The 19,782-nt window shown below is 35.6% G+C and overlaps 3 protein-coding genes across 8 annotated transcripts in view; 1 reads left to right on the top strand and 2 right to left on the bottom strand.

Annotated features, from left to right (window-relative positions):
* The window catches only part of LOC123705440 (adenylyl cyclase-associated protein 2), a 30,186-nt gene extending 12,248 nt beyond the window's left edge, over positions 1 to 17,938 (top strand). For all 5 annotated transcript variants that reach the window (XM_045654390.1, XM_045654245.1, XM_045654317.1 and 2 more), the window contains exons 4-10: positions 30 to 412; positions 2,263 to 2,406; positions 6,284 to 6,459; positions 9,841 to 9,945; positions 10,222 to 10,323; positions 14,446 to 14,589; positions 16,822 to 17,938. In XM_045654390.1, the coding sequence (XP_045510346.1) occupies positions 30 to 412; positions 2,263 to 2,406; positions 6,284 to 6,459; positions 9,841 to 9,945; positions 10,222 to 10,323; positions 14,446 to 14,589; positions 16,822 to 16,908 (1,141 nt within the window). In that variant the 3' untranslated portion in view covers positions 16,909 to 17,938. The remainder of the gene's footprint in view (positions 1 to 29; positions 413 to 2,262; positions 2,407 to 6,283; positions 6,460 to 9,840; positions 9,946 to 10,221; positions 10,324 to 14,445; positions 14,590 to 16,821) is intronic.
* LOC123705638 lies at positions 11,358 to 13,146 on the bottom strand. The gene is made up of 6 exons (XM_045654532.1): positions 12,964 to 13,146; positions 12,723 to 12,848; positions 12,391 to 12,601; positions 12,024 to 12,289; positions 11,680 to 11,949; positions 11,358 to 11,612 (listed from the first exon to the last, which is right to left on the bottom strand). Exons 1-6 carry the CDS (start codon positions 13,132 to 13,134, stop codon positions 11,403 to 11,405), a joined length of 1,254 nt encoding a protein of 417 aa, XP_045510488.1. The 5' UTR covers positions 13,135 to 13,146; the 3' UTR covers positions 11,358 to 11,402.
* Positions 17,939 to 19,090: 1,152 nt separating the features above from the next.
* The window catches only part of LOC123691065, a 33,859-nt gene continuing 33,167 nt past the window's right edge, over positions 19,091 to 19,782 (bottom strand). For both annotated transcript variants that reach the window (XM_045635285.1, XM_045635294.1), the window contains exon 13: positions 19,091 to 19,778. In XM_045635285.1, the coding sequence (XP_045491241.1) occupies positions 19,389 to 19,778 (390 nt within the window). In that variant the 3' untranslated portion in view covers positions 19,091 to 19,388. The remainder of the gene's footprint in view (positions 19,779 to 19,782) is intronic.

Here is a 19,782-nt window from a genome sequence, read left to right as displayed (position 1 = left end):
TGATTAGTCCTGGTGTTCTTGTTTAATAGGGCTCAATACGGCTACATACAACTAGCCGCGGCCAGGAGCAAGCCGTCCCAACCCGAAGAGATGCAACTGCTAGCGCCCACAAGTGAAAAGATCTCTGCCATTCAGCAGTTCCGTGAAAAGAACAGAGCGTCTCCGTACTTCAACCACCTGTCGGCGATATCTGAGAGCATTCCCGCTTTGGGCTGGGTTGCTGTATCGCCCACACCAGCTCCGTATGTCAAGGAAATGAATGACGCCGGCCAGTTCTATACGAACAGAGTGCTGAAAGACTGGAAGGAAAAGGACAAGACTCACATAGAGTGGTGCCGCACTTGGGTGCAGCTTTTGTCCGATCTGCAGGCGTACGTCAAACAGTATCACACTACTGGTCTTGTCTGGTCTGGTAAGTAGAAGAATTTATGAGATAATTTGTATAAGCAAGAATTGGGTTTAAAGTATTGCTAATTAGGATTAAATAAAGCTAGGGTACAATTTTTCCTGGATAAAATGGAGGCTCATAGTAGTGGTACTTATTTAATTTTCTTTCAGTAACTCAGTAACTAAAGTGGCGTAGATACAAATTAAATCTAATTTTATTATTCTCAAAAAATTGTAATATCATCTTACGAATAAGTTTTCAAGAAATTGCCATTAGCAAGAGAATGACAAAGAAAAAATTAATTAAGAACGCACCAACCGTTAACTTGTTTCAAAAGCGGTATATTAGCTTTGAAACGGTACAAAGTAAATTTTGTTTAACGTATCGTAACTTGATATTGTTATTTATGGCGTTCGCGTTAAAGAGCTACGTGATGCGGTTTCAACAAACATCATTATAATGAGAATTCATATAAATTGCAAAAAGATTAATTCAGGATCTAACGAACCACAAATGATAAAATTTACTCATCATTTTAAATAAAAGAGATATACAAGTTGTTTAATAATTTCTCTTTGTACCATATGGGCATAAGCTATTATAATTGATATTATGAACAAGTATTCCTCGTATTTCATTAAAACCCAATAAGATAGTTTACTGTATAATAATAACAGCTACAGAGATAAGATGTGGGTTTGACATGAGCAATGAGCATCCGTACCATTTCAAATAGATTATCCAATATTCACATGTCTCATGATATTTACCAAGTAAATAAATAATAGAAATGGCTTTAGTCGGATCCAAGCTGTCCTCAATTTGTCAGACTATTCAAGGTATTGATCTTTTCATGAATATCGAGGAAAGTGGCTGTAAAAAGTATATAAACGAACTTTTCTTATAAATGATGATAAAATAACCATTAAACTGTGTAATAAAGTGCTTGTAAAAATAAATATAAAGACAAGGATAATGATTGATGGATTTGTTTACTAGTTACGTCTACGATTTTCCCTGGGCTTCTTTCTTTATGAATTTGACGCAGAGAAAAGGCAATGCTTTTCATAACTGATTGATTACATGGCCCTTAATTAATTAGGTTATTTAGCTATATAACTACAGGGAAAAAATCCTAATTAGTTTTTCTGTTCATCGCTCTAGACATGGGTTCGATTTCATTTCTTTGGCTTCGAACTCCAGAATGAGAAACTTATTTGGTTAAAATTGTATTTTATCCTGTTTCGATATTTACGAGGGAAATAATTTTCCTTTAAACAATTAAAGTGAATGAATGAATGAATGAATCGTGAATCTGTTCCAAATTCTCAATTTCTATTACTATTGTCTATTTCGCACAACAAAAGTTTCGCTGAGTTTGAAGCTTCATTGTTCTAATTATTATTTGGAATTGTGCTAAGGTGGCTATTAGGTGCTTTGGGATAGTAGCGTATGGTGGGGTAATACTAATAAATAAATTATACATAGTTTTGAAAAATATATAATTAACCGTGCACACGACACGATTCTTATAATAAGTAAGACGGTCTTCTGAACTAAATACACATTTCGTTATTAAAACAATTACCCCACATTCGCACTTACCCCTACGCACTATTTATGATAGATTCATGCACAAAGTATACTACTTGAAAGAAAATAACGGCCACCATGATGTTCCCTTGCAATTGTATTAGATTTCACGTTGAAAATTGACCATTTAAATTAAGCAATTTCATTGCATTACCTACATCTATTTACATTTCTGGGTAGAAAATACTGCCAATGTAGCACAGTAGTGGCCATTATTTTTGCCCAAGTATGCTACCGTGCACTATGTAGACACTAGTGTGTATATAATATGGGGCACGTAGGCAAGGGCGGCGCCCCCCCTCCGCCCCCCGGCGGGCTCCCCCCGCCGCCGCCCGCGCTGCCCGACGTGGACTTCGCGAACCTGTCGGTGGACGACCGCAGCGCGCTGTTCGCTGAGATCAACCAGGGCGAGGGCATCACTAGCAGTATGTTCGCTATTTGCTATTTGTTTGGTGTGGTGTTTTGTGCATGCTTTTGATGTGAAACTTCTTTAGGCGCGTTGCGTTGAAAGTAAAATTTCAAGGTGACGTCATGGCAAAACCGTCACGTCATGGCAATACCGTCACGTCATGACAATAACGTCACGTCATGATAATACTGTCACGTCATGACAATACCGTCACGTAAAGTCGAGTAAAGCCGCGGTTTCGGTATCCTTGAATCTTGCTAAAGAAGTTTCATATCTGACACGTGTGCTCGCACACACGCTCTTTTTTATAGTGGTGGTGGTAAGAGTAGTGACAGGAGTTGTGGTATAAGGACATGTTTCAGAATTCAGTTGGCACTATTGGCTGAGAATACTTCTAGTTCAATTTTGATGTTAAAAGAAGTGTAGAAAATAGGTGCGTAGGAGCTCAGAGGTGATTCAATAATAGTACGACAGATAGAAGTACAAAGTCTAAAGCGAAGATGCACGCTATAGTTATTGGTTATTAGGATATCATTATTTATGTGACAAAAAATTGCCATGGGCTTTAAAAATTTTAGCTTGGTGGTAATTTTGCGCAGGAATTGCACATGCTTAGAACAACACTGTTTGACCCGGGTTTCACACCTACTTAACGGAAATATAAGAACCGCTAGTCATAAACCGCAGCAACTTTTGTGGTTGAGTTAGCGTTATTGGCGCATTAGATTTCTTCTTTAATATGACCCTTGACATCATTTGCAAGACATCAATGATATTTTATGTATAGATACGTTATATACTCACAATATATCCAAAAAAAATGCTTCATATGCAGTGTCAGGCACACACAAATACAAGTTTCATTTTATAATCCCCGCAAATTGCTAATGCGCTGGAACCTTGTCTAATTAACACCCACATGACGTCACCCACAAGCCGGCCGGTGGTAACTAACGGTACAATGTCACGAAATTACGTCATCATTACGTCATCAAAATGGCAGCCAGGCGCATTAGCAATTTGCGGGGATTATACTTAATTTATTACATTGACAGACTGTATAAGAGAGATGGCTATAATAAAATGATATAAACAAAAAAGACAAAGATAGTTTGTCACTTCCGCGCAGGTGTAAGCAAAAGTCATAAGAATTCACCAATTAAATATAAATAAACAAATAGTTGCCATGGCAATTGGCATAGACTAACGACACAGAAGGTTCAATGTTATAGATGTTTCGTTTCCTGCACACGTAAACAAATGTGACAATTTCATTTACTATTTAATTATTATTATGAAGTTTTATTAAAATGAAAAAAACTTTTTTGGAGATATAACTGTATTAAGCATTTATTACTAGCTGTGGTGTTCGTTTTCGGTCATCATCATTTCACCCGATAAACACCCACTGCTGAGCATAGTCCTCCTTATAGAACTCCATACGGACCGATCTTACGCTATTCGTTTCAAGGCAGTTCCCGGAACCCGTACAAGGTCATCACTCCAACTTGTAGGATATAATAATTAGTGGTGCCTAGATGAAAAAAGTATGAAATAAAAGAAAGGATGAAGTATAAGCCTTTTTTATCTAAAACACAAATAAAATTTATGTTCAATAGCTATTTACAGAAAAGCAAATAGCATTTTTCGTCAGTAGCGATAATCTTTTCTTTAATGTATACGTATATTCAACATCATTTTTGCAAACAAACATTTTTGCCATCACGATTTCATTGTATATAATAAATAGATATATTTATTAATTACATGCACTGTGTGGATTTAAATATAAAAATAATCAAGTACATATTTACCCAAATCGAAATTAATAAAATAACCGTTCTATATTCAATAATCGTATCTACATGATAATCTTTGAACACAGTGTGCGCTAGCTTTGTCACACTAGTGATTGAAGCAATGTTTTATCCCTTTCATTATTTCAATACAAGTGTCAAGCAAGTGTCATTCATTAATAATTGCAAATTGTTATTTTTGCTCTAAAATTATAATATTTTAATACATTTACCTGTGATATGATATCCCTCTATCTTTCTTTATTTTACTATCGTAATTTGTGCACTTTCTGAACACACAAGAAGGCATTATTGATAATTTTAACGTTTATATCAGCATGTGCGTTCGCTGTCACAAGTCACAATCTGACTGATTCCACTGGTCCCAATTAGGACCAATTCACGGTTTACGTTTTGGTGCGTTGGTAACGTATCTACCTCTTGTTTCTATATATAATATCATTGCAAGACATTATCAAATTTATTTCTCTAATACACATACTCCGGCACAAAATGGATTACGCTATCTCAGATTGTTATCACGTTCACGAAAAATACAAACATTTTTTGTGTCTTTCCAATGTCACGAAAATGAATTTTTAAATTCCACTCAGAGATATTACAAAAAAAATACAGGGCTGGTCTCAGCTGGATCGTAAATACAATACCGCTACTTTATTACACCTTACTGTTTTAATAATGCGACTCAACAGACTTAATAACTTTATATTTATCTTGAAATGTATATGAATAGAGCATAATCTATGTCCTATGAGATTGCGGTTCCAACAGTCCTGTGTGAATAAAAAATGCAAACTTTATGCATTATGTGAAATATCTACAGCAGATTGTAGATACAATACTATACCCTTCACGGCAATACGATCGCAATGAGTTTAAAGCAAACATTGTTTGTTTGCTCGTTAAAATTATAGGAAGCCTTTGTCTAGTAACTACTTGAATAAGTAACTATTAATTAGCCGTACCCATAAAATATAATGCATGGTGTTTAATTTAATACTTGTGCTTAGTAGATTCATCCCCATATAATCCGAATACAATAATCATAATGAAAATTGTTCGGGACCTCCGAACTCAATTTTAACGAGGCATAACGACATTTATCAGCCTATCGATTAACATGTCGTACGTGAGCGTATTCGTCATGGAGATACCTTTCGTATAGCCCTATTTGTTATTTCTGAAGAAAGACAATACATGTACCTATTTGTTGAGTGTTTCCGAGTTACAGTACGGTAAATAATATTTTATAAGACAGCTTGAACTCTTGCTAGTCCAATGTCCTACGTAATCCTTTGTGCGTACAATGTTATGTACAATGTACTTAATTGTAATTTCTCCTTGAAGTTAAATTAAGTCTTGGAGCCGTGGGATTACTGCCCAACTCTTGATGACTTAAGGGATTTCAGCATGGAAAATATTGATCACAACTCAATAATAACCGTGTTGCATGTTTGTACGTTGTTTGTATTTTAAATTAGATAAAGTATAAAAATTATTCATTTCACAACAAATATGATAAATAGTATCTGATTTTGAAAAATAAATAAATTAATAAATAACACATAATATGATTGAACAGATTAAGACAGACAAAACGACAGCTTCAGTTCGATATCAGCTGATTGCAAAAATTGCGTGCCTATATTTACATATTTGCATTTGTGATCTTTGTTCGATAATTCTATGAATTCTAACCAAATAGAATAATTTTTATATTATATCTTTATGTTTGATAAGTTCGTCAATAAAATGTACTGTTCGTACATCTTTAATAGCAACTAGACTCACACTCGCCTATTCTTAATTGTCAAAAAATGTCCGAGCGGCCGCGGTGCTGTATGAACTGATTATTAAACTATTAGGCAGAGTTTTATAACGCATAGGTAGAGTTTTGCTTTGGACAATTTTTGAGCGTGATTCTGAGTCTAGTTGTTTATTGTCCAATGGTTCAAATTGTAATACTTGTATTCCATAGTTGTTTATTGTACATCAATCAACAATCTACAAGCTGTAGTATGTGTATTCTATCTTCATCAATGCTTCAGATCAACAAATTCTATCCACATTCTATAGACCTGCGCAAAGTGACGTCCGACATGCAGACACATAAGAACCCGCAACTGCGGCAGGGCCCCGCGCCGTTCAAAGCGGCTACATCTCGCGCGCCCGCCAAGCCGCTGCCGACACCCGGCGCTGGGGCGCAGGACAAGCCGCCTGTGTTCGCGCGGGATGGCAAGAAGTGGCTGATTGTGAGTATACGGCTTTATCAGTGAGTGTTTTGCACTAGGGTCTATAGGGTGTCACGTGAGAAGTGGTTCGCGTGAAAACGCGCCCTGAGGGCGGCCGTACACGGATCGCTTCAAGCAGTTGAGACCGACGGCTTGGAGCCGCGACCCGGCGGTGAACTATAGACATTCATTCACTGCCGTACACGGACTGCTCGAGCCGTCGCGACGTCTTCAAGCCGTCAACTGCGTGGTTTGAAGCGACAGCTCGAGCAGTTAGCGACAGACCGCTCGAGCAGTCCGTGTACGTCGCTCAGCCCTTAACTGCTCGGGCCGCCCGTGTACGGCCACTCTTACACAGGCATTCTGTGGGACAACGGCTAGTTAGCCGCTGTGTTTATTGTTAGTATATCTTCTTTCTCTTCTAAACGTTTATACATCAACTGCCGGGTGGTTACACGCCTGCAGTGTGTTAGTGTACATACTATGCATTACTCATACTGGTGAGGTGACTGTAATGGTACATCGTGAGTAGACCCCCTTATTCACGCATACTACGTGTCAAAAACTTCAGTGCATACAATCTTAGCTAAAAATACATAGAACCTTTTCATACCTGAAAAAACAAAGAGGGAAAAGGAAAACAAACCCTCAACGTTCACGCGAAGTTCCTTTCATTCATAGCTTGCTTTTAGTCTAATTATTGTCAATGAACGGTGGTGAGCGAGCAATATACTCCCACTCAAATAAACTGATAATGAACATTACAAACGCCAAAATACCGCCATTTAAATATTTTATGTATTTGATATACCCAGAAACTCATATTAAACTATAGCAACAAGCGATTTTTCAGCAAGGTCATGGAACATGCTATATCACCTTGAACTAAAGAGAACTAAAATGTTGACTTTAGTATACCGCCGCTGCACGTAGTTGAATAAACCATTTCGATTTACTGCTGCAAAGTGAAACATCAAAAATGCATCAGTGTACACACAGTTTAAACATGTTTCGCTACATTTACAAGGAAATTGAAATATATACGAATACATTATATAGCTTTTACGTGGTAGGAAATTCGTCAGAGTTTTCAGAGATAAAATGAACAACTATATTTAAATTTCGTTACTTAATATGCCCTTCAGTATACCACTTAAGATATTTTTCAAGCTTTTAACACGTTTAAAGTGGTGATCTTGACCGAAACAACACATAAGATGGCAACGTTAAAACGCTGACCCAGTAAAATCGCTCATTTTATGCAAAAATGTATCAACATCGTCTCGGATAAGCTTTTGTCAGCTCGGGACGGGGATAAGAGCGTATATATTGTGCTATAGCCTTTCAATTCAACCGTTTTACGTTATATTTTTATTCATAGAGAACGAGTGGACAATCGTAATATTCTCCCCTTTATGAGGGTCATAATATTGTTCCTTTATTGTTGATTCATAACTTGAATGTGATTGCAAACAAAGAGGGTCGTTCACAACTGAATTTCAGATATTAAATTAATATTGGTCAATGAGCTTTGTGGTTATAAATTAATTTAAGTACTTTGTTGACATAAAACATTGTTTGTGAACGGAAAATTGGTCAACAAAATATCACAGAGTGACGTCATACAGAGTAATTTAAAAGTGAATGAAAAGAAAAAAAAGAATATAATTACTATCGCTGTTTCACAGAAACATGGTAATCTATAAAAAGATCGGGCAATTTTCGCTCGCTATCATCCGTTTAACGACGTAATAATCGAGAAATTTTCAGATAAAAGCAGGTAATTAAAAAACAACACTCGACGTTATAAAAGCAACTCTGGAGTAGGAAGCGTAATTAAAAATTATTCCAGTATACATTCTCATTATGATAACCACAGTCGCGGACGAAATATCTAATCGCTAAGCTTTATATTGTTGTGACACAGATGTTCACGGAATCGCTGGCAGGTGCAATTATAAATTATTCGCCCGACTGCCTTCCTAAAGCTTACCTGCCTACCTTCCATGCCCCTTTGAATCCCAAGCTTTGACGTTATTTATCCAATGTATCAAATAACCAATTAAGAAGTTTCTTTATTAAATGAAGCTATAATGGCATCTTTGTTGTGATGAAAGTTTGTCTTAATTTCAAGGACGATAGAAATTGTAGTATAATAATTATTTGTAATTCTCTTCTAATTACCTTTTAATATTCGAGTTTTCATACAACAAAAAATAAATAATTTTACATCCATTCTTTCGAATTATAAAAAGGATGTATCCCTTGGTCTTCTTCCGGACAAATATAATTTATCAATTTCTGAATACCATGATGAAACGCAATATAATAATCAATTAGGTACAAAATTCTATCCCTCGAAGAATTTCCTTTTTATTTGATATCACAAGATCAAAGCATGAACAAACATAACATTCACTAGGCAAATAATATAATGAGATTGTTGCCTTTCTTTCCTTCTTTGACTAAAATAATGATAGTGAATATCGTGTCATATCTTTCATAGTAATATATTTTATTACTTAAGGGGAGAATTTCTTTTGCAGAATAGTTTGCTAGAGCTAGACAAACAGGTCAATGACAATATGGGGTACAATTTAAGAAGTCGATACTTCGAAAGTATGATTTATTCAAAATGCTCGAGATAGTTTCGTAACAAATGGTAGTTTCCGCCTTGGTTAAACTTTAATTAAGGCTTCTTTAACTTTATTTCAAACGTAAATTGAATATTCGATACTTGATAAATAAATTACGCAGCATAATTGTTAATTCATACGCTTGAGAAATTTGTTTCTCTCTGTAGACAGATGTCTTAAATTACCAAAGTGACGGAGGGTTTGTGATCTTTTTAATAACGAATAATTTAATCTATTATACGGCATTCAATAAAGAGAATAGAAAATTCAAGTCAAATATTTCCTCTTAATTTCGACTTAACGTTGACCAAGTTTTAAATTAAATCATTTGTTAAGCCAGCAATGCTTTTGACGTTGTTTGCGAATTATTCTGCGGTGTACGAGCGATGCTCGAAAATGCAGGATTTTAATATTCGCAGCGGTAAAAGAGATTGTTGATCAAAGCCAACAACCAAATATTTACAGACTGCTGTAGTTTGAGGAGGACTTTTGTTCGAAGCTCGTTTTATGAATTGCAGAACTAAAAAGTACTCTATTCCAAGATCAATTAAGCCATGCGACGTAAAATGTAATTGGAATGTTTTCGTAAATTGGTTTATTTGTCCTTGTTATTTGTCTGTTTTTTACGATAGGAAGACCTAAAAAGGCCTTGTCAAATTAAAGATGTTTATTACCTAACGAACAACGATATAACGATTTTAGCTACTCTTTTTAATTAAGAATTAAGTATGAAAGGCCAAGTTTTTATTGACTTTTTATTTCTTAGGAATACCAAAAGGGCAACACAAATCTGGTGGTCGAGAATGCAGACATGAACAACATGGTGTACATGTACAAATGCCGCGACTCTGCGCTCACGGTCCGTGGGAAGGTAATATTGTTTTTTATTCCCCTTTACTTCGCTTTATAAAATGTAATGTTAATTTGTTTGTGATCTACATTATTTTGATCACAAAGTTAAACTTTCTATATAAATCATACTATTTTCTTCACTTCTGAAGTTATTTTTCCAAAAAAGTCATGTGGGTATATTAAATAAATAAATTTACGAAACTTAGTTTGTCGGTAAGGCTCGCTTTTTAACTTCCACGTCCTAAATGAGCTATGAATAAATAATATTTGACAAAAATGTATATTTTCTTCAAAGGTAAACGGCGTGATTCTCGACTCTTGCACCAAATGCGCCGTGGTGTTCGACAACCTGGTGTCAAGCATTGAATTTGTGAACTGTCAGTCTGTGCAGATGCAGGTAAGATTTTAGAATATAAGTAGTTTGTATATTTTTTATTTAGGTATGAATATTCAAGGTGCACACTCTAATTGAGGTAAGCGTGAAGATGTAAAATGTATGTGTTTTATTAATTAATACATCCACTGTCAATAAGACATCCTAAGGCGGCCACTGAAAATCAGTGATGACACACTGAGTGTTTGGCCTAATTATGGCATACGTATATTTTTAAGCTCCTTTTTTTAACTAAATTGTATCTTTTTTTTTTCATATTATGACCATAATAAACTTATTTTCATTTCATTTCATTTTCATTTCATAATTTTATTTTAGCAATATCAAGGATATTATTTCCAAAGAATTTATGTTTGAATAAAAATTGTCATGATGATATCAAAAATCAAAGTGAATCATTAATGCCGAACTCTCTTATCAAATTCAATCAGAAATTACCTAACGAGGCAATGTATCCAATGATCCGTGCACCGTATTACAGTAATTGAATGAAGGAAAATATAATATTCCATGTAATATTCGCAGATTTCATACATTCCTAATAAGAGTGGCAACAAATAGTTCAATATAACGTCGTATTAGAGCAAACAAAGTAATGTTTTCCCATAAAATGAAATCTCCTACCGTTAAAGGTGAGCTCTAACAAAATGAACATTATTTTATCGTGGAACGGGTCAATTTACTTGCTTAATGGCTTCGTATATTAACCACTGGTATTATGATGAAAACTAAACTTCTATTAGATATGTACTGAAAGGGAACAAAATTTCACATTCTAGGTCCTACTTTCTATTAGCAATGAATGCTCATTAGATTTGGATTGAATAATTAACTAAAAATAAATACTATAAAACTATTGTATTTAAAGTTATACTACATATATTACTTCTTGATGAGATTGCATTTTAGTGTATTTGTAGCAGTAAACTGTTCTAAAACTAGGGAAATTATTGAAGTTTACATTTTACCTTTTACATAAAATTTATGCAGATTCATAACGAACGATAAGATGTAAATAAATGGAAAAGAAATGAGATTTAAAACCGTTAGATTTTAATTCATAAACTACATAGCTATAAGAGTCACATTGCCACGAGATCACGACAGTCGCCGTCTCCGCTCGCTTCGCTCCCCAACTCCTCTATCGCCATCTGACTCGTAGTTTCCTCGGGAACTACCACGAGGTTACTGAGTTGTTTCCCGTTACAGTCACACGGTTTTAGAGGAGGATATTTATCGTTAAAAATAACTGGATGATCGTATAGCTCCTTGGAGACAGCCGTTTCATAATCCTGAAATTGTTAATTTTTAGTTTTTGGCAAGCATAATAATTTAACATTTTGCGGAGCTTTTACTTACGTCGAAGTTGCAGATGCACATATTTTGTTGTTGCACATAAGAGTTTTGGGTCCAACTCAAACTGTACTCGTCTGGACCGTTATCAACACTGTTCCTGAAATCGCTGTCTGAATCCGAGAAATCTCGACAATTGGAATTAGAGTCACCCATCGCCTCTTGTGGCGTCATTTTTATATATTGAGGGTTCATGTTTAATAACGATAGCTTGCTATTTATGGCCATGTTCAACGTCTTTTGCCAATCGTCTAGTAATTTTTTAATGCTGTCCATCTGAAAGAACGAAACAAAGTTTACAATAGAATTTAATGACCTTACTGAATATATCGGAACGTTCTAATCATTACCTTTTTCTTTAACAATGCTTGTTTATTAGCGCGTCGCAATCGTTTCTGTTTAATGTAATGCTTAAGATATGCGACCTTGTACACATTGGTCACTCGGACGATCTTCACGTGACACTCCTTACTGTCGCTGTCGCTTATCGAGGAGTACACGCTGTTCTCTTGGCTCAACGGCTCGCCCGCATCTTCTCCACACGTCTTCTTCGGCTCCCACTCTGCAATCTGGTCGCACTTCAGCTCCTTTAGTAATTCCACTATGAATTCGCTTTCTGAAAACGTTTCTATGAGACATAACGTGCATTTAAAGCACTAGGGATGTTAATGAAGCGATTTAGATCCCTTTACTTTTTACGTATGGTACGAACGATACCTTCTTCAGGGGTGCAGTGCACGTTGATGTCTGAGTCGTCGTCCCAGTTATTATTACTATTGATGTTGCGGCGCAGATCTTCGTCTGCAGCAATAACTTGTCGCACTCGCGCACGCACTCTCCTCAGTCGTTCGACACTCCTTCTTAATTGTTCTACTCTTTCCGCAAATTCTGCATCCCGTACGCTTAGTTTTGTTGTTACAATTTGAACCTAATAACGGAAATCTAACATAATTTTGACGTTTTATAAATTCTATAATCATGCTAAGTAAAAAAAAATATTTTAATCCAATTATTTACTAAGAAATATTCTTGGAAAACGCTTATTGAACCTGCAATTGAAGGTCTTCAAGCTCGCTTTGTTTCTGTTTTAATCGCTCCCTTGAAGTTGTGTAAATACTTTTAATGAATTTGTGCATATAGATTCCTGTCGGGACGCACTTAATTAAAAACATTATCTGGAAATAATTTCGCATAATTACAACAAGGTCATTCATTTCTGAATGAAGATTACTAATGACTGATGGTATTACACAATAGGCCAAATTACGTGCGTTACTATAGTTTTCTTACCACATTAAATAGAGTAAATCGTGCATATATTGCGTAACAAATGCTTATAATATATTGTCCAAATGGTATCCCGTATTTGTTTATTAAGATTTCCCAATATTTATCAAAGTGTATCGTTTCTCCGTTCGTAAATTCTTCCTTGAGCACAATCGAATCTTTTTCATTTATCATTTCTAAAGCAGCAATCGTAGCAGTTCTTCAGTAGGTGTGGCGAAAAATGTATATCTAAGAAAATAATCATTAATTAAAATATTATCAAAAATTAATAAGAACATGACATATGCATGATAGTGGTTGTGACATCTGAATCATCCTCTGTCAACAAAATTCTTTGTTTAAATGTTGATAGCGGTAAAGAGAATTTAATATAACATTTATGCAAAACACAGAATGCAAAATAATATTTCATAATAAATAAGTTACATACTTTATGAATATTAAAATTATGATAATCCATAAAATTATATATTTTGATACCCGAGAAAGGACATAGGCTACTTTTTATCCCGGGAAAATGACGCAATCCCGGAAATCTCACGGGAACGGGAACTATGCGGGTTTTTCTTTGAAAGCGCGGGCGAAGCCGCGGGCGGAAACCTAGTGTGCAATATTTGGATAATAGGCTAAAACTATTTTCATTAAAACAATATTTACAATTTACATACAACATACGAATATGTTCAGATAGCGGTCAAATAAAGCTAAAACCTCGTGCTCAAATATCCCAATGGAACTCAACGATGCGTTAAATTGGTTTATCTCACCGACATTGATACTATTCTAGTTTTACGGTGTATCCTGTGACAAACAGTTTTATGATTTATGCATATTTTATATCCCGCTTTTAACGGTATTGAGGTTTTAAAATGTAATCTATATATCGCATGAGGATTTTCTTTATATATCTGTAAAGTTCTAGTTACATTTAACAAGGTTTTATAAAAAATCACCTAATTACTGTTCTTTAAATGAAAACACTAAGTATTTATTTAATACTTCTGTATTTTCATGTGTAAGTCCCCAACACAAACATAAATAGGAATGTAGCATCTGCTATGCAAATGGCTTTAGGGCTTATTAAAGGAATTCAACTTAGTCCAAACATGATACCGAAATTCTACATACGCTTTGTGTAACAGACTACAGTTGAGTACGGCTTTAATTTTGCGCTGTATTATTTGCTACGTAAAAGACAAGAACAATAACAATATGTATTGCGTGGGGGAGTTCAAAGGAATTTATAAAGTATTTGAATGTTATTAGGTAAAACTGGAGAACTCTACTCCTTGTACAACACATTCTTACTTTTTTTTTGAACTGCTCCATTGCTCTTTTCTTCCTTGAAGGAGCAACATAAACGTAAAAAAAAATTTGACTTTGATGTCAGTGATTTCGCAATATATTTGGCGATTCCTTTTGATTTGTATAGATACTAATATATAATTAAATGAATTTTTACTAAAACAAAACACAATTACCCAGGTGCTAGGCAAAGTGCCGACCATATCGATCGACAAGACGGACGGCTGCCAGATCTACCTGTCGCCCGAGTCGCTCGAGGTGGAGATCGTCAGCTCCAAGTCGTCCGAGATGAACGTGCTCGTGCCCAAGGGGAATGGAGATTATGTATGTAGAAATTGTTTTATTAGTTTTTTTATTATGTGTGTTAAATGACATGTACTCTTTTAGGTATTCAATCAATTTTCTTTACGGACGAAAGGCTTTTTTGTCCTCAGAGAAAATTATTTCTTTCGAAGTTGTGACAGAATAAGACTTTTTGTTAATTACCCACCAGGAATCGAACCCATGATTTCATGGTTTTCGGTCCACATGTTAACTGGACAAAAATATAATAATAATTAAATTAATAACCCCGCGGGAACCGAGCGCTCCCGGGGGAGGTCCCTGTCCTCACCTCTGGGCTGTCCCGGTGGCAGTTCGGAGTGAACAATGACGAGGTTCAGGATCCCCCACCTCTGGCTTGCCTTTGTTGGCCGTCCAGAGTGGAGCCGCTAGAGCTATATGCTCGGGGGTGGAAGTGTCTAATGGCGTAATAGCGGGGAAACCCGCTCCGGGCCCGCGGGCCCGCGATGGTGAAACCGGTGCCGCACCTCTCTACACCCCCAGCCGTTCAGCTGATGTTGCCCCTTGTTGCCATTATCGGTAACCTTTTTGGGAGCCCATCGACCGAACTGGCGAGTCACCGTCTGCCATAATTTTCAATTTTTAATATTGAAAAGGCAGACGTCCATAGTCCCCATAGACCCAATATACCAGTCCATCTAACACCCCCTTCCATAACCCAGTTTTATTCATTTCCATTTTTCTGCAAAAGTCCTACATTGGCCGCGTACTGCCCAGGGCTGTATCTCTATAGTGCAGCCATGGGCAGGCTGCGGCTGGTGTCCCACAACACATTAAATTCTCTAAAGGGCCTCTGCGTGTTGGACCTGTGTCCCCACGTAAGCCTTCCAAAGGACCGGGTATCATCCTTACGGCGATACCCGTGTATTATGGAGAGAGACAAATTAATAATATTGAGTGGATAAATGTTGAAGTTTATGTACAATAATTTTGAATTGGAGGAATGAAAGTTGATAACGTGTCAAAGAACCGATATGAGTATTATTAAAACTTTGTAATTATAAATTAATAGACGAGAGAATTGCGTTATAAAATCGAGATGGAATTTTATGCAAATTTAAATACCATCATAGTATATTTTTGTCGTCCTTTATTACAATTAAGAATTATGTAATGTAAAGACAGTTTATACAAATTGTCTTTATTGTATTTTCCTTTGTCGGTGTTATTTTAGTCAAAAGGAATATATAACGAACGAACGTTATAAATTTGTTGATACGTCGTTTTATAGAATTTATTGTATTGTAATAAATAATAATAATAAAATAATAAAAATCTTTATTTATCAATACCTTCAATTACACTGTGTATGCCACTCAATTTATATAAAATACAGTTATGTATTGATCAATACAAATACTATAGTATTATATAAACGAGAAAGTACTGTTATTCTCTCCCGTTACAACGTTTTAAAAGTCATCGTCGTAACACTTAACTAATGTTGCCATCAATATCGTTATTTTTAATTACAATCCATTATTGATACTTAATGTTAATCGTTTAGCTTAAGAGGCCCGGAAAATTCGATTAAGGATAACTGTAGTAAGGACTAAATATTCGTGCCTTGTCATTAATTATTAATGTTGTTTTTATTAAAATATGTTATAATGGACTTCATTTAAACTTTCTGTAGGATTTATCGACTTAATGTTCTATGACTAAAATAAATTTTATAAATGATGTGTTAGCAGTGGAGTGTTTCTAAATCTATTAATCTATACTAATATTATAAAGCTGAAGAGTTTGTTTGTTTGTTTGTTTGAACGCACTAATCTCGGGAACTACTGGTCCGATTTGAAAAATTCTTTCGGTGTTTGATAGCCCATTTATCGAGGAAGGTTATAGGCTATATTTCATCACGCTACGGGCAGCAGGAGTGGAGCCACGGGGGTGAAACCGCGCGGAGCAGCTAGTAATTGATAATTTAATAATAAATCTATTAATAATTGATTATTTTTCTCAATATTAAGAGCTAGCGCGCAAGAGCAACTTTTGTCTCCGCAACTATTTGCTATATTGCTCAAACAGATTATATAGATGGAACAAAGTCACTATAAAAGGTCTTGTCATCATTCCAGTCGTTGTTTGTTACCTTAATTTACAAGTTACCCTTTATGTTACATATCCTCTCAACATTACATCAATACAGGCTACATTTCCAACTATGTATCTTGTACTATATACTATATATGTAATATTAATTATTTTCAGACGGAGCACCCGATCCCCGAGCAGTACAAGACGGTTCTGAACAAGCCCTCAGGCCTCATCACAACTCCAGTCGAGAACAAGGGTTAAATAACATGGATATAGAGCAACGGCTAGGTATCTCTGCAAGCTTATATTATTATTTTATTAGTTTTTTTTTTTTTTAGTAATCGGGTGCCAAAGGAATGAGGTTTTTCATGACAAGTTTGTGTTCTAGCATACGAATGGTATGTTTTTCTTGATTGAACTATTTTAAAGAATTGTTTCGATTTCAAATTTGTTTTTTTTTTATTATATTGATTATCACAAGCTTGCGGAAATATGTCGTCGTTAGCTCGCAACGTAACAGCCCCTTTTGGCTACGGGATACATACATCTCATTTTATATCTTTTTAGCTGTACTAACAAGCTCGGGACGAGATTATCGTTTAAATTAGTCATTATATGCATATTTTGCACGGTCTAGTTCAATTAGTTCACGGACGTCCCGATCTAGTTCTATGCACAAACGTAACTGTAAGGACGCTGGCTCCGGGACGCCATCTGCCCAAGAGCTACGAACTAACCTTCGTTTCTTGCTCATTTCGCTCGATACTAGTTTTAAGGTATAAATCTAATATGACGTAGATAACTTCAATATTTACTGGCCTTCATGTGTAATGTTCCTTATATTGGTGTTTTGATTTTTGACGTTGGACGGATAGCCCATATTGCTTGAGTACCGCGGTGTACGAAGTGTAGGCTTAGTTTAGTTTAAGGAGTGTGAATGTCTCGAAATTAACATAAGGATTCGTATCGACTCAAACCCCGGCGAGCGTGAACCATATAAGGGCTTTTCTAACTGTATTACGTACTACATAATCTGTAACTATATCTTGTGACGGTTTCTCAATAAACATTTTAATCTAGGACATATTGTATTTTAAATCGATGTTTGTAATAAGTAATTTGTATTATGTTAAAGTATTATAATTGAATAATATGAATCAGTATAATTTGTGTTTTTTATATTCGATATAACGATCACTACGTCTCTAAGAACTGTAATTATTTATTATGCCATCATTATTTTGAAATATTATAATTTATTTGTCAAGAGATTAAAATACTTTTTAAGAAACGCGCGTTTTATTTTGGTGACCTGATCATATTTACTCTACAGCTTAAGAATGTTCTTCTCATCTTATAAGTTCTTTTTGTCAGGATATCTTTAATGGAGAATAAAACTCACCAGTTTGCCATACCAGTTACTTTATATTATAAATATTATACATCTATACTATGATATATAAAAGAGCTAGATACGTTACCCGCTCTCTATTTTGGCAAGAAAAAACTCAGGTAAGTGCCCGAGTTTCACTTAGTCACGCACCATTCAGCGGCGTGGCTGGACGTTCTTTTTGTATTTTAATCGGCAGTTGTTATTACGAAGTACATGAGTGAGACATGTATTATGTCTCGTGCGTGAGAGTGAAAGAGAGAACAACTGTATTGGTGATAATGCGTTAGTAAGTAGGTATGTATTAATTACGCTGTTTTTTAGTGCAATGATGTTGGCGTATGCCGCGTCTACTAGTATAATAGGTCATTGCATCTATACATATAATAAATCTGTAGAAGGGTCAATTCTGTACATTGAAAATATTGAAAAAATAAATAGCAGGGGGTGTTACTGGATCGATACCAAACCCAAATATGTGATTAAAAATTTTTTTGTCTGTCTGTCTGTCTGTATGTTCAGGCATCACGTGAAAACTAACGGTTCGATTTCGATGAAACTTGGTATAATTATACCTTATTATCCTGGGCGTAAAATAGGATACTTTTTATCCAGGAAAAATACGTAGAAAAAATTAATCTTAATTTTTCAGTTTTATCCATAGACGTTGTTCTGTAGAACCGCGAACACACGTTGCGTATTATTATAGGCCTAGCCGTATTTGGGTCCAATATATATTTATAAGATATCATTATCAGACTTACTCAAAATGAAGAAATAAACCATCCACGCGAAGACCGACATCCGCGCGGACGGAGTCGCGGGCGGAAGCTAGTACATAGTAATTGTCCGTCGACCAAGGGGTGGATGATGTTACAATCCTTGGTTAAAACTTTTTCATAGAAAAATGATACCTATAATAATTGTAGAGTTTAAAATCAGTTGTAAAGTGGAAGAAAAGGAAAAAAATCAGCTATTATAATTAAGGTTAGCAAGAAGAATTCCATCATTCATCATCCTCATCATTATCATGGGTATAAATAAAACAACAAATCGTGTAGAGTCGGATTTTATTCATGGCTCACATCGTCCATTTGAAAATAATAAAATACGCTAGTTCAAACGGAAAAGGTTATCCATGATAACGCAATAAATAATATCTCGAAGCACTACAAAGTATAATCGGGCGAAAGTATAATATTACAGCTATATGTACAAAGCCCAAAGGTAAATATAGAATACAAGTAATATGAGATTCAGCTCAAAACAATTACGTATCTAGTTCACTTAATCTACTTATAAAATATCAGTCGAAGTCGATTTTAATCTATCATTACTGGCTTATAAACTCTCAATCTGGATTAAATCTAGTGGAGTTAAATTCTAATTGGCTGCATTGCCACTCGTCACTGCCGTCGGAACATTCCAGAAAGCCGTTACACACGCTGGACGCTGGAAGACATTCTCCAAGGGGACATCTAAATCCTCTACAAGTATCAAACGTCTTCGTAACTTTAGGCCTTTTGTTCTCGGCAGTTTCCAAATCAGCGTAGAAATCATCATCGGATTCCGTTTCGTTGCTTGAAAATGTCGTTTCGTTCTTTTTGGGTGTGTACATATCCATGACGCTATCGATCCAATCGATGTAGTTGGAAACTTTAGTGTACACTCCGGGACGATTCGCTCTGGCGCATCCGTAACCATTGCTCGTGACGCCATAAATGAACCACCGTTCTGATTCCTGA

Source organism: Colias croceus, chromosome 1 (genome assembly GCF_905220415.1).
Source record: "Colias croceus chromosome 1, ilColCroc2.1".
Taxonomy (NCBI): domain Eukaryota; kingdom Metazoa; phylum Arthropoda; class Insecta; order Lepidoptera; family Pieridae; genus Colias; species Colias croceus.
The sequence above is the reverse complement of the archived record's forward strand: the minus strand, read 5'-3'. Positions and strand labels throughout refer to the sequence as shown.